Raw genomic sequence first — 12,814 nt, forward strand, 5'->3', positions numbered from 1 at the left:
ACCAGCATCTATCTTCAAATCCTGAATATTGCATTTTAAGTAAATTATTAAACCACTTCTATGTGAAATGATGGGAGCTTTGTCTATAACCAAAATTTTACTGCCTAATTCTTAAGTTTTCCAAAAAGTTGTTCCCTTATCTCAATAGATGTGTTTTACAACAATCAGGACTATAACTCTGCCATGATATACTCATATAAGAACTATTTTTTGAAGTGTTGATAAATACTTCAAGTCAGAAAGTTACTTTATATAGTATGTTGTGTCAGTGTTTCATAAATACTTTTTCCTTTGCTTTAGAAATACCCTTTGATAAAATATTTTGGGAAGTTATTTTCTCATTTTTTTGAAAACTGACTTCTATTTATTTTTTCCAGCTATAATGAGATATGTTGTCAAAGTACACAACATATACCTTGTTGTCAAGGTGCATTGTCAGATATGTTGTCAAGATTGATTTGATATTTTCATGAAATATTTCACGACACTTCCATCATCTCACAAAATTACTATTTCTTTCGTATGGTGAAAACATTCGAGATTTACTCTTCAGATCAGATCAGTTGCTCAGTCGTGTCCAACTCTTTGCGATCCCATGAATCGCAGCACGCCAGGCCTCCCTGTCCATCACCATCTCCCGGAGTTCACTCAGACTCACGTCCATTGGGTCAGTGATGCCATCCAGCCATCTCATCCTCTGTTGTCCCCTTCTCCTCCTGCCCCCAATCCCTCCCAGCATCAGAGTCTTTTCCAATGAGTCAACTCTTCGCATGAGGTGGCCAAAGTACTGGAGTTTCAGCTTTAGCATCATTCCTTCCAAAGAAATCCCAGGGCTGATCTCCTTCAGAATGGACTGGTTGGATCTCCCTGCAGTCCCTCTTAGCAGTTCTCAAATATTTAAAACAGTATATCCCCAGAACTTATTCAAATTGTAACTGGGGGGTTATATTCTGACTAACATCTCCACATTTCCCCCACCCCTTGGTAACCATCATTCTAATCTGTTTCTAATAAATTCACCTCTTCAGATTCCATGTATATGTGATACACAGTTATCTGTCTTTCCCTGACTTAATTCACTTATATAATGCCCCTAAGGTCCATCCATGCTGTTGCAAATGGCAAGATGTCCTTCTTTCTCATGGCTAAACGATATTCCATTGTATATAATATATGTCACACCTTTATGCACTCAACTGTTGATGAACACAGGTTGTTCCCATATCTTGGCTAATGCAAATAATATAGCAATGAACATGGGATATTCATTCAAGCAGATACCTCTTCAAGATTTTCTTTTTCATTTCCTTTCCACGTGTAGGAGTTACATTGCTGGATCACGTGGTCATTGTCGTTTCAGTTATTTGAAAAAATCTCCAAACTGTTTTTCACAGTGGCTACACCAACTTGCAATCCCACCAACAGTATACAAGGGTTCCCTCCAATGCTTATTTCTTGTCTTTATGATTACACCTATTCTAATAGGCATGAGGTGATATCACTCTGGTTCTAATTTGCATTTCACTGATGATTAGTAACGTTGAGCACTTTTTCATGTATCTGTTGGTCATCTGGATGCCTTCTTTGGAAAAAATGTGTTTTAAGATCTTTTGCCCATTTTTAAATCATATCGTTATGGTTTCTTTGCTTTGCTATTGAGTTATATGAGTTATTTATATATTTTGGATATTAACCCCTATCAGACACAGATTTACAAATGTTTTCTCCCATTCAGGAGGTTGCCTCTTCGTTTTGTGGATAGTTTCCTTTGCTGTGCCAAAGTCTTTTAGTTTAGTATAGACACACTTGCTTATTTTTGCTTTTGTTGCCTTTACTTTTGGTGTCAAATCCAAGAAATCACCACCAAGACCAATGTCAAAAAGCTATGTTTTCTTCTAAGAATTGTATGGTTTCAAGCCTTATATTCAAATCCTAATCCACTTTGAGTTGATTTTTGTGTAAGTGGTCCAGTTTCATTCTTTTGCATGTGGATGTCCGATTTTTCCAACAGCATTTATCTTTTCCCCATTGAGTATTCTTGACTTCATCATAAATTGACCATATATGTGTGGGTTTATTTCTGGGTTCTCTATTCTGTTACATTGCTCTATATATCTGTTTTTGTGCCAATACCATATTGCTCTGATTATGATGCAATTACTTTGAAATACAGAATGAAGGCAGGAGTATGGTATCTCCAGCTTTGTTCTTCATCCTTATGGTTGCTTGGGCTATTTAGAGTCTTGTGTGGTTCCACTGTGTGAAAAATGGTACTGGAATTTTGATAGAGATTACACTGAATCTGTAGATTGCTTTGAGTACTATGGACATTTTAATAGTATTAATTCTTCTAATCCATGAACAGAGGATAGCCCTCCATTTATTTGTGTCTTTTTCAATTTCTTTCATCAATGACTTTTGTTTTTAGTGTACAGATCTTTCACCTCCTTGATTAAATTTATTCTGAGCGATTTTATTCTTTTTGATACAACTGTAAGTGGGATTATTTTCATTACTCTTATAATTCATTACTGAATTCTGTACTCTACAGCATTAATGAATTTATTAGTTCTAAAAGTTTTTTGGTGGAATCTCTAGGGTTTTCAATATGCAATTTCAAGTTATCAGCAAACAGACAATCCTACTTCTTCCCTTACAATTTGGATACTTTTTCATTCTTTCCTTGCCTAATTGCTTTGGCTAGGGCTTCAGTACTACGTTGAATACAAGTGGCCATAATGGGCATCCTTGTCTTATTCCTGATCTTAAAGAAAAAGCTTTTGGTTTTTCACTGCTGATTATGATGTTAGCTGTGGGCTATCGTATATGGTCTTCATTATGTTGAGGTACATTCCCTCTGTGTTCAGTGTGCTGAGGTCTTTTTTTAATCATAAATGGATTTTTTTGTCAAATGCTTTTTTGCACTTAGTGACATGAACACACAGTTTTTATCCTTCATATTGTTATGTGCATATCACACTGATTGATCTGCAGTTGTTGAATCACTCTTGCTTCCCTGGAATAAATCCCTCTTGATCAAAGTGTACGATGTACACTTTTAATGTACTATTAAATTTAGTTTGTTAAAATTTTACTGAGGATTTTTGCTTCTATGTTCATCAGGAATACTGGCATGTATTTTTTCTTTTCTTGTAGTGTCCTTGTCTGGTTTTGGTATTAGGGTAACGTTGGCCTTATAAAAATTAGTTTAAAACTGTTCCTTCATCTTCAACTTTTTGGAAGAGTTTGAAAAGGATTATATTGGTATTAATTCTTCATTAAACATTCAGTAGAATTCACCAAAGTCTGGGCCTGGACTTTTGTCTGTAGTGAGGTTTTTGATTATTGATATAATCTCCTTGCTAATCAATCTGTTCAGATATTCTATTTCTCCATGATTCAGTCTTGGTAGAGTTTACGTTTTTAGGAATTTATTTCTTCTATGTTAACCAATTTGTTGGTATATAGTTGTTCATATCAGTCTCCCATGATCTTTTGACTTCTATAGTATAGTTGTAACATTTCTTTCATTTCGAATTTTGAGTCCTCTTTTATTCTTGCTGAATCCAGCTAAAGACTTGTCTCTTTTGTTTATAGTGAAAAAAACCCAGCTCTTAGTTTCACTAATCTTTTCTATAATCTCCTTGGGCTCATTCATTTATTTCTGCTCTTACCTTTATTATTATTATTTCCTTCCTTCTACTAATTTTGGGCTTAAGTTTGTTCTTTTGCTAGTCCCTTGAGCAATAAAGATAGGTTGGTTGTTTGCTGTACAGCAGTGATTAACACAACAGTGTAATTCAACTATACATCAATAAAAAATAAATTTTAAAAAAGATAGGCTGTTCGTGTTTATGTTTTTTGTTAAAATAATCAAACTGTGTTTCACCCTAGACATACAAATTATTTGTTTTAGGTTTGTATTCCTGTGGAGTATCAAGAGATATTCTGGATTTCAGCTCACTACTAATATTTCTTTTTTATCGCCTCTGACAGATTCAGAATATTCATGTTTATGATGTCTAAGACAATAAAATTTTGCTGCCTCTTCATTTATAATAATATAATAAAATTAGTTCTTGCATTTATAAATATCAAAACAACAGATACTACTAACTCAAGAATTATAGTGCAGTAACAACGAAAGGAACCAAAATAAAAACTATTTAAAACTCAACTATTTAAAAAGCTGTAGCAATTTAAAAAATCTGAAGATAATGATAAACAGATGATTCTTTGAAAGCACAGAAGGCTCCAGCTTCACAAGGAATGTGCAGTGGAGATACGCCACTAAGACCCAGGCTGGACAGATCATGAGTGCTGCAAAACCAGACCCCACTAAAGCCCAGAAAATCAGCTGAACTAATGAGTTCACACTGAAATGTGTATTATTAGCTTTTACCACTTCTCACATTTACTATTACATCATTCACTGACTGATAAGGAAGAGTTTAAATATCTTATCAACCAGTAGAGCCATCCCAATGTAAATAGCTTAAAAGCAGTCCTGGTTGTGACAGTCACACTAAATAGCCCTAATTTTTCTCTAAACTGTCACTCTTAGGACCACTGATACTTTCCATTCTGAAATAATGCCAACTGGAACACAGTGCTATTCAATTTCTTTTTAAAAGCAAAAATTTCCAAAAAAGGAGATTTCAATAAAATACAGTCTAAGAGGGGAAACCATGATGAAGAGTTTTCCACAGTAATGCTGCTAAATTTAAACCACATTGCCAGCAAAATATTTACCCATCAGGCATCATCACCAACCCCACCACAACCATCTACTATTTACAGGTTAAGTAAGAGTAAAATCGTTGCCCACCCCCATCACTGAAAAGTAAATGAACAAGCATAAATCGACCTAGATTCTAAGTCATATTATGCCACGCTCTTTGTTGAACACCCTTCAATGTTTCTCCTTGTGGAAAAAAAAATTTTTTTCTTCCAACCAGAACCCTAAGAGTTCCAGACCTCTCTGCTCGCCTGACTAACTCCTCTTTATTCTTCAGCTCGAAGCTCACAGGACACTTCCTTAGAGATCCTTCCCCAACCACCCAGACGAAATTCTGCATCTCCTCTTCTCACAGCCCCTTATTCTTTTTCTGCACCATGCTCTTCAAAATGTGCAGTTAAAAATGTATCCACATGATAACTTACTGTTTGCCTACTCACAAGACAAAGAGCTCCATGCAGGCATGTTTTGGTCCCTATAGTACATCCAATACCTAGAATGATGCCTGGCCACAGAAAAGGGCTAGATAAATATCCGTTGAACACAAATGGAAATAAATTGCTAAATGCCCAATATCTATGTAATAGACCTGCTAAAAGTAAAACAGGGCTTCAGGTTTGTTTCGTTTTTTTAAAACACGTTACATAACAGGAGAAATATCTTTGAGTATTACTATTTCAAGAGCAAATATGTACACAAATGAAGATTATAAAAATAGTGATTACACAAATAGCAATTACACAACAGTGGCACACACTTGCCACCCTCACCTGACTTAGCTTGGATGCTGGGATGCATAGAAGATTAAGAGGGCCCATTTTCCAGCTGCCACCACCATCAGCAAAGAGGTCTCCCTGGTCTCTCCCCAGACTGTGGGGCAGAAGGAATGATTGTGGCAGAGGGAAGAAACAACCTAGTCAAGAGGCCAAGCCCTCACGTTCTAAGAACAGTAACCACCCCCACCCTAATATATCTCACTTGTACAATTCCACTCAAAGATGATCCTTTCATTACCCATATTGCAGCATTAGAAATTCCACAGCAAAGCATGTGCTGGTTCAGGTCAAACAGCTTTTGCCAAGATGACCACATACCCAGGCCTTCTGATGGGAAACAGAGTGAGTGGGAAGGAAGACTTGAAACACACTAACAATCATGGCAAGTAAGGACAGGCTAAAAGACTGTAAGCCCTGATGAAATCAGATAAGCAAAGTATATGCATACACGAGAATGAACTCGAAGTTATGGTAACAGTAGAGGTTAAGTGACAGTGGGCTCTCAAGTCCATCATATTAGTAGGGAAAGTGGAACAGAAGTGACAGTCTGTGAAACTGAAAAGTTACAATTTTTCAATTTATACCATGGATGTGTTTAAAAAAAAAAAAGGTTACACCATGGATGCTCCTATATGGCTGAATGGGGCCTGAAGAGTCAGGGAGACTGAGCTTGGGCCTGGGTCATGGAAATATGCAGAAGAGTGGGCTATAGATCAGAGAGGTCCGAAGGAGGAGGCGAGGAAGGAACTTAGATGAAAAACATAGGGTTACAAAAGAAGAGACTGAAATGGAAGCAAAATGAAATCATTTCTAGTGTCATGAACTAAACAGATGGAAAAAGAGCATCCTGGGGAAAAACTAGGACTCAGTTAAGGTGAGGTAGAGGAGCAGCATTTGAGGAAAAGATTTAACACATGAGACTTTGTCTAGGGCCAACAGAGCAGGTGGCAACAGGAGCAGCCGGGCAATGTCGACTGGGGATGGGAGTTCAAAAGGGAACAGAAAAACAGGGATTTGTGACTAAGGTACCAGTTCAGGTAGGATGAAGTACTGTGCATGAGGCCCTGGACATGCAGGTCCCAAGATGAGTAAGGGAAAGGCAGTATGGGCAAGTGATCAGCTCACGATAAAAATGTCAGGTCCACTCATCTCCCTTGGTCATGCTTGACGGACCCTGTGCACACCTATCGGATTCTCTTTCCTGAAAATTAAAAAAGTGGAGCCACTTTACAACACCCTGGAAAGAATATCTACGTTAACTCCTGTGAACACTCTGGTTCACTTCTCTCACAAAACCTGGTTACTCAAAATCTCCCCCAATTCAGAGAGCTAGCTGCATCCTAACCTTTAATAATGTCTCCACATTTTCCTTTTTTGGCATGATATAGCCAGAATCATTTCTGCTGCTTGTAACCAAAATACCTGCCCTGAATCCACATGGCTCCTGCCCATCACAAACTCATTTTATAAATGAGAAACGGAGGCCCTGAGAATGCATTTTTTTCCAGGTGGTAACACCAAAACACAATTTCCCCTACTATTAGTATTCTCAATGATACTTTTAAACAGATTTAGACAGCTTCCAAAAGATTTATAATCTAAATATCATCAGATAAACTCCAGATACAAAGGTAAAATAGAAAAAGCTAAAACTAGAGCAGATGGAGGTGGGTAAAGAGTGAGGAAGACGCATGATATTCTAAGAGTAGCTATTGGAAGGTATATTTCATATCCTACCATAACATGAAGCCTAAGAAACCAAAGATTTCTATAATTTTTTTAAATATCTGAAGCCATTGTATCAATATAAAATCTGTGATTGAAAAACGGAGACATAAAAAGGTACAGAACCAAAAGGAGAAAAGATAAATATTGACACACAGACAAAATTATAAAGACCATGTCTATAACAGCAGAGTATTTTTGGCACTCATCACACGCTTAAAAACATTTGGCTTGGTATCCTTCCCCTCCAAATATTTTTGGACTATAAAATATTTCTCATAATTCTTTGACTTTCCAAGATTCTGTTGCCATTTCACTTCCTCCTTTTCTCAGAATCAGTAAGGCTGATTTCCTCTGTTTACCCTAGCGAGTGTCCTTCCCTGCCTAAAACTTGCACCTTATTTCCCTTTCTCTAGCCAAAAATATGGCCACTATGTATTATTCTTTCCTGTTTCCTTGGTATTTGATAGATTCTGGTCTAACCATTCCCTCCCTAATACAAAAGATTCTTAATTGGCACAATCTCGCAAACTTCTTCCATGGCACTGCTTCAGAAACAACAAGAACTTTTAAATAAAAAGGTTAACAGAGGTGACCTGTTTCTGAGTATAAACACCACATATGCTTCCATGAAGCTGTTCATTTCTCTTTGAACCGCTGGTTTTCAGCAAAAAAAAGAAAGAAAGAAAGTCTCTTATTTATTCCAGATGGTTCAAACCCATTATGATAAATATATACAGCCAGTGCCCCATATAAAATAACTTCATATAGATATAATTATTTTCTAAAAAGTAAACTATACACATTAAGTAACATGTTTAATTAAAATAAAAATTGTTATAAAATCTAATAGGTAGACTATATAAACCAGAATGGAAATTCAGGCTTCCTCTACACTTACAGATCAGAAAACAAATGAAATATTCATAAAAAAATGAAAAAATATTCATACAAAATATTCAAAAAAATGTTCATTTTTTTTCCACTTGTAAAATCATTTTATTGGTATAAATATACATATGAATAAAATACCTCAGCCTGTAATGTAAGTGAATATTTGTGAAATGTCTTAAAAAGTAGTATTTTGATTTTTTACAGGTGTCAAAGTATTCTCTCTTAATCACACATTAAAAGCTAATATGCAGAACAGAAATTAAAGGCCTTCAAAAAACATGAATATTCATAAAACCTCATTCCAATCAACTATATACATTAATCTGGGAGCATGGTAGAATCAGCCATGGGCCTTTCACTCGGTTCTTAACTCGCTTGTTGGTGGTATCACAAAGGTCACCGTACCAAATTTAAATGTACAATTCCACGTCGGGAAGGAAGACGTTCCCCATGGGAGAATGTAAAAACCATACCCAAGATCTGATATATATAATTTATACAAATTATTAGTGTGCTCTGTTAATTACAGTGTGCAATCGCATACATCAAGAATAAATTGCTCTATGAGTCAAGTGCAGGTTTGACACAGGTACATGGCAGCAGTACCCCACAGTCAGCTGGATGGTGTTACTCATGAGTATGTGTCCAGTTACCTCGTTTACCTCCCCACACTCATCTGACGGGGCAACCTGTAGCTGCCTCAGAGAAATTCAAGTAGGGCCCATGGGATAATGCTGGCATTTGTTGAAGGCAGATGAAGGAATGCATAGAATGCATACTTCTTCACTTACAAGAAGAAGTATGTATCATAGACTTCTTATTGCACTTAGCTCTATTTACTTCCAATCTAATAATTACACAAATTCAATTCCATGTACATGCAAATTGTGTGAAAACACCCACTACTCAAGTAACAGAGGAAAACAGCAAATCTTATTGAGGTTTATACCAAAATTTAATACAGAACACTCTTCAGGAAAAGGAACATCATTTCTCTCTCAACCACAACTATCCTCAATTGATATATGCTGACGCCACTACCTCCTAAAGCAGTGGTTCATATGGGAGGGGGTAGGGGACAGAGGGAAAGGTGTGTCCACCCTCCTGGCCCCCAGAGGACACGTGGCAAGTTTGGGAGACAGTTCTGGTTGTCCCAAAAGCGGTTGGGGACATGCGGGTTGATATGCTACTGGCCTCTAGCGGGTAGAGGTCAGGGATGCTGTGAAACACACAATGGGCTGTGTACACGACAGCCTTTCACAACCAAGATTATCCAGCTTAAATGGCTGAGACACTGGCCCACAGAGAAATGAGGCTGAAAGGAAAGAGCAGCTGACAAGGACACCCACGATTCACTGTCGGCCCTCCCCATTCCAAGGAGTCCCCTACCTTGGACGCCTGTGGAGTGGATATCACATGGACTGTGCTGGGTTTGACTCCGTTAGCCTTTGGCCGCTTATAGAGAGCAAATCTGCTTTTCCTCCGGCCTCTGTCTCCATTAGGTAAAGCACCATTGTACCTATAAACAGAGATGAAAGAGTTCGTTTATTTGTAGATTTTTAAAGGCATTCAGAATAAAAGTCTGATAGAATTAAGGGAAAAGACAGGAATGCTCATAAAGACTTGTCCACTAACCACCCCACAAAAGGGACACAAAACAGAGACTTCGGCTGTAATGAAATTCAAATCACTTCCAGAAACTTAATTTAAGAGTGATATACCAAGTAATTTAGGTTCCTTATTCTATAAAGTCAGACTCTTCAAATCTTTGCAGAAGAGACCAAGTATAAATAAGCAAATGAGAATTCTGCAGAGGCTCTATTAGCGCCAGCTCAATTCAACAAACGTCATCCTAATGGACCCTGGAGAAACACTAGAGAAATATTTTTAAATGAATTGGTTAGAAAAGAGCATACTAATTAAACCTCATCTCTCACTCTCAAATCATCTTAATGTCTGCAGGATCTTTATTTGTAAGATCAAATTTAGTTGCTTGCATTCTTAAAAGTTCCGAATTCTCTACCTCCATTCCAATTGCTATTTGAACCCTATACTGTCAAGTTAGTGAAAGCTAGCCTTAAAAATTAAACAAAGTATGCCTCTATAAGGTTGCCCATTAAAAAGCCCAAAGGTATAAAAGCAGAGTTTTAGTCCACAAACTATCAACTATCTTAAAAAGTCACCTGGGAAATAGTACTTGTCCTTAAGCAGACTTCCCTAAATTAATACCGTAAGCCAGTGACCCCCAACCTTTTTGGCACCAGGGATAGATTTTGTAGAAAACAATTTCTCCACAGACCAGGGGGTAGGTTGGGGGGATGGTTTGGGGGTGACTGTCATAAGAAGAACACAACCCAGACCCCTGGCACGAGCAGCTCGCAGTAGGGCTCACTCTCTTATGAGAATCTAAGAAAGTGAAGTCGCTCAGTCGTGTCTGACTCTCTGTGACCCCATGGACTGTAGCCTACCAGGTTCCTCTGTCCATGGGATTTTCCAGGCGAGAATACTGGAGTGGGGTGCCATTTCCTTCTCCAGGAGATCTTCCTGACCCAGGGATTGAACCCGGGTCTCCCGCATTGTAGGCAGACGCTCTACCGTCTAAGCCATGAGGGAAGAATCTAATGCCATCTCAAATCTGACAGGAAGTGGAGCTCAGGCTGTAATGTGAGCAATGGGGAGCAGCTGTAAATACATATGAAGCTTCACCTGCTCACCTCCTGCTGTGCAGTCCCCTGTTTTTTTGGGGGGGGGTGGTGGTGGTGGGGACCCCTGCCTGAAAGCCAATACCAGTGTTTAAAAAGAATGCAGGTGTGCAAGAGCATTTCCATTTCACCTGTATTTTCTCATCTAGATTACAGGTGCCTGTACATTCTGACTTCTGTCTCATGCCCTGTTTATTCTCCAGCTCCCTCTTGGCAGAAGTTCTTTTGAACAGAACCAAAAGAGGAATTGTTGCAAATTTGTGTGGATAAACATGACAACTCTGAGGCTCCCGCCAAGCACCAAAGTCGGAGGTGACGTGGGTGGCGGCTCCACGCTCTCCTGTAAGTCCTGCCTTTGCCACTCGCCCATCTTACCCAGAGAGCACGGTGGGCAGTGTGGCAAAGGGGACACGAGGCCCAAGGGGAACAGCAAAAGTCGGAACAAGGGTTTGCGGTGTTTGTTTTACTATTCTGTAGCTGCAGTATGATAATGGATTTAAATTACCAGAAGTTATTCCTGCTGTGTTTTTAACTGTTTCCATCTCCATCATAAAGGAACGTCAGCTACAGAAAATGTCTCCAGAGTACAGAAATCATTTGTTTCAGGTCTTACTCCTCTCCTTTTTTAGAGCCAAGATCAGAATAATGGACATGATTTTCTTAAACATACCTGTGATCGCTACTCTAACAAACATATCCCTGATTAAACAACCATTATAAATCAACTGTGTCTTAATATATTTGTACATCACTTACACCAGGATGAGCGCCCTGTATCAAGAGAAACATATGTGAATTAAAGGCAGGGTCTAAACAATTTAAAGGGACGTTTTCATCACTGTGGCCTGGAACAACTGGTACAAGATCTGGCAAGGTGTCCTGTGCCCCTTACATTTGCCCAGCTCTCCGCTGCACCTTTCTCTCAACTACACACTGCTGAAACTAGTCAAAGAATGTGGCAGATGCTTTTTAAGAGATCTGCTCACTATGACATCCCTTCTAGGAAATCCAGCCCTGAACACCCTAAGGTAAGCCCAGTACTACATCTGAATGAAATGGCCAGGCCAGCACCCTCCCCACTGAGTGGCTGGTGACAGACGTTTGGTCCAAATTGGCCAATGACAGTCTCATGTCAGAAAACACAAAGCCGGGACCCAGAGACAACCCACCAGTCTGTGTGGATGGCCAGAGCTGCAAACTGTAGGCGTCGGAGCTGTGGGGATGTCAGAGTCTGTTCTGTGATGAAGCAGCAGAGAAGTGAGGAGCAACGCAGATGAACAGGGACAAGAAATGAAAAGAGATGCAAAGAGGATCCTTAAGGGTGTCTCTTGGCCCAGATGTACTCTGACCCCTGTTCATGAAATCCTTTCTGGTTTTAGCTAACTCAGATTGGTTTCTTCTACCTACAACCCAAAAGCCATATCTAATAGAAAGATGAAAACACAAAAACCAGGAATGTCAACTTAACATATACAGAAACATTTTAATTTCAATCGGCAGAGCAGAGATGCACAAATACGGCAAGAAATACCTTTTATACCTTCAAATAAATAAGTAAACCCCTCTTAGTCACAGGCCACAGAACCAGGACCAAGAGAAAGTTGTATCGCCAAAGATAGGAGGAGAGAGACTTTCAATGGCATGTCATCAGTTAAGAGGCCAGTGTGATTTGGAAAAGAATGGGTCTTTGATGACCTCACCCTTCTTCAGAGCAAACCAGCCAAGTAAACACAAGCAAGCCTCTCCAACACGAAGCCTCACTCAGCACCTCCTCTTTCTAATCTTCTCCTCATAGCCGAGAACCTTGAAACAGGACTCCACCCGCACCACCCCAATTCCAACCTTGAGCACACATCATCTGCCTCCAAATCGAAAAGTACATTTGATGATGTCATCTACCCATCATCCAACTTGCCGCCTTACGTCTCTCAATGGCTCTCCTATCAAGGTACACAACATGGTCAATTAAAAACAGCCAG

At 38.9% G+C, this 12,814-nt stretch overlaps 1 protein-coding gene across 1 annotated transcript in view; it reads right to left on the bottom strand.

Moving 5' to 3' along the window:
• Positions 1–12,814, bottom strand: part of PELI2 (pellino E3 ubiquitin protein ligase family member 2) — a 200,417-nt gene that overhangs the window by 135,066 nt on the left and 52,537 nt on the right. Inside the window, exon 3 of the mRNA XM_010847771.1 lies at positions 9,523–9,652. Coding sequence (XP_010846073.1) covers positions 9,523–9,652 — 130 coding nt within the window. The remainder of the gene's footprint in view (positions 1–9,522; positions 9,653–12,814) is intronic.

This window comes from Bison bison, unplaced genomic scaffold (assembly GCF_000754665.1).
Source record: "Bison bison bison isolate TAMUID 2011002044 unplaced genomic scaffold, Bison_UMD1.0 scf7180017864254, whole genome shotgun sequence".
Lineage (NCBI taxonomy): Eukaryota > Metazoa > Chordata > Mammalia > Artiodactyla > Bovidae > Bison > Bison bison.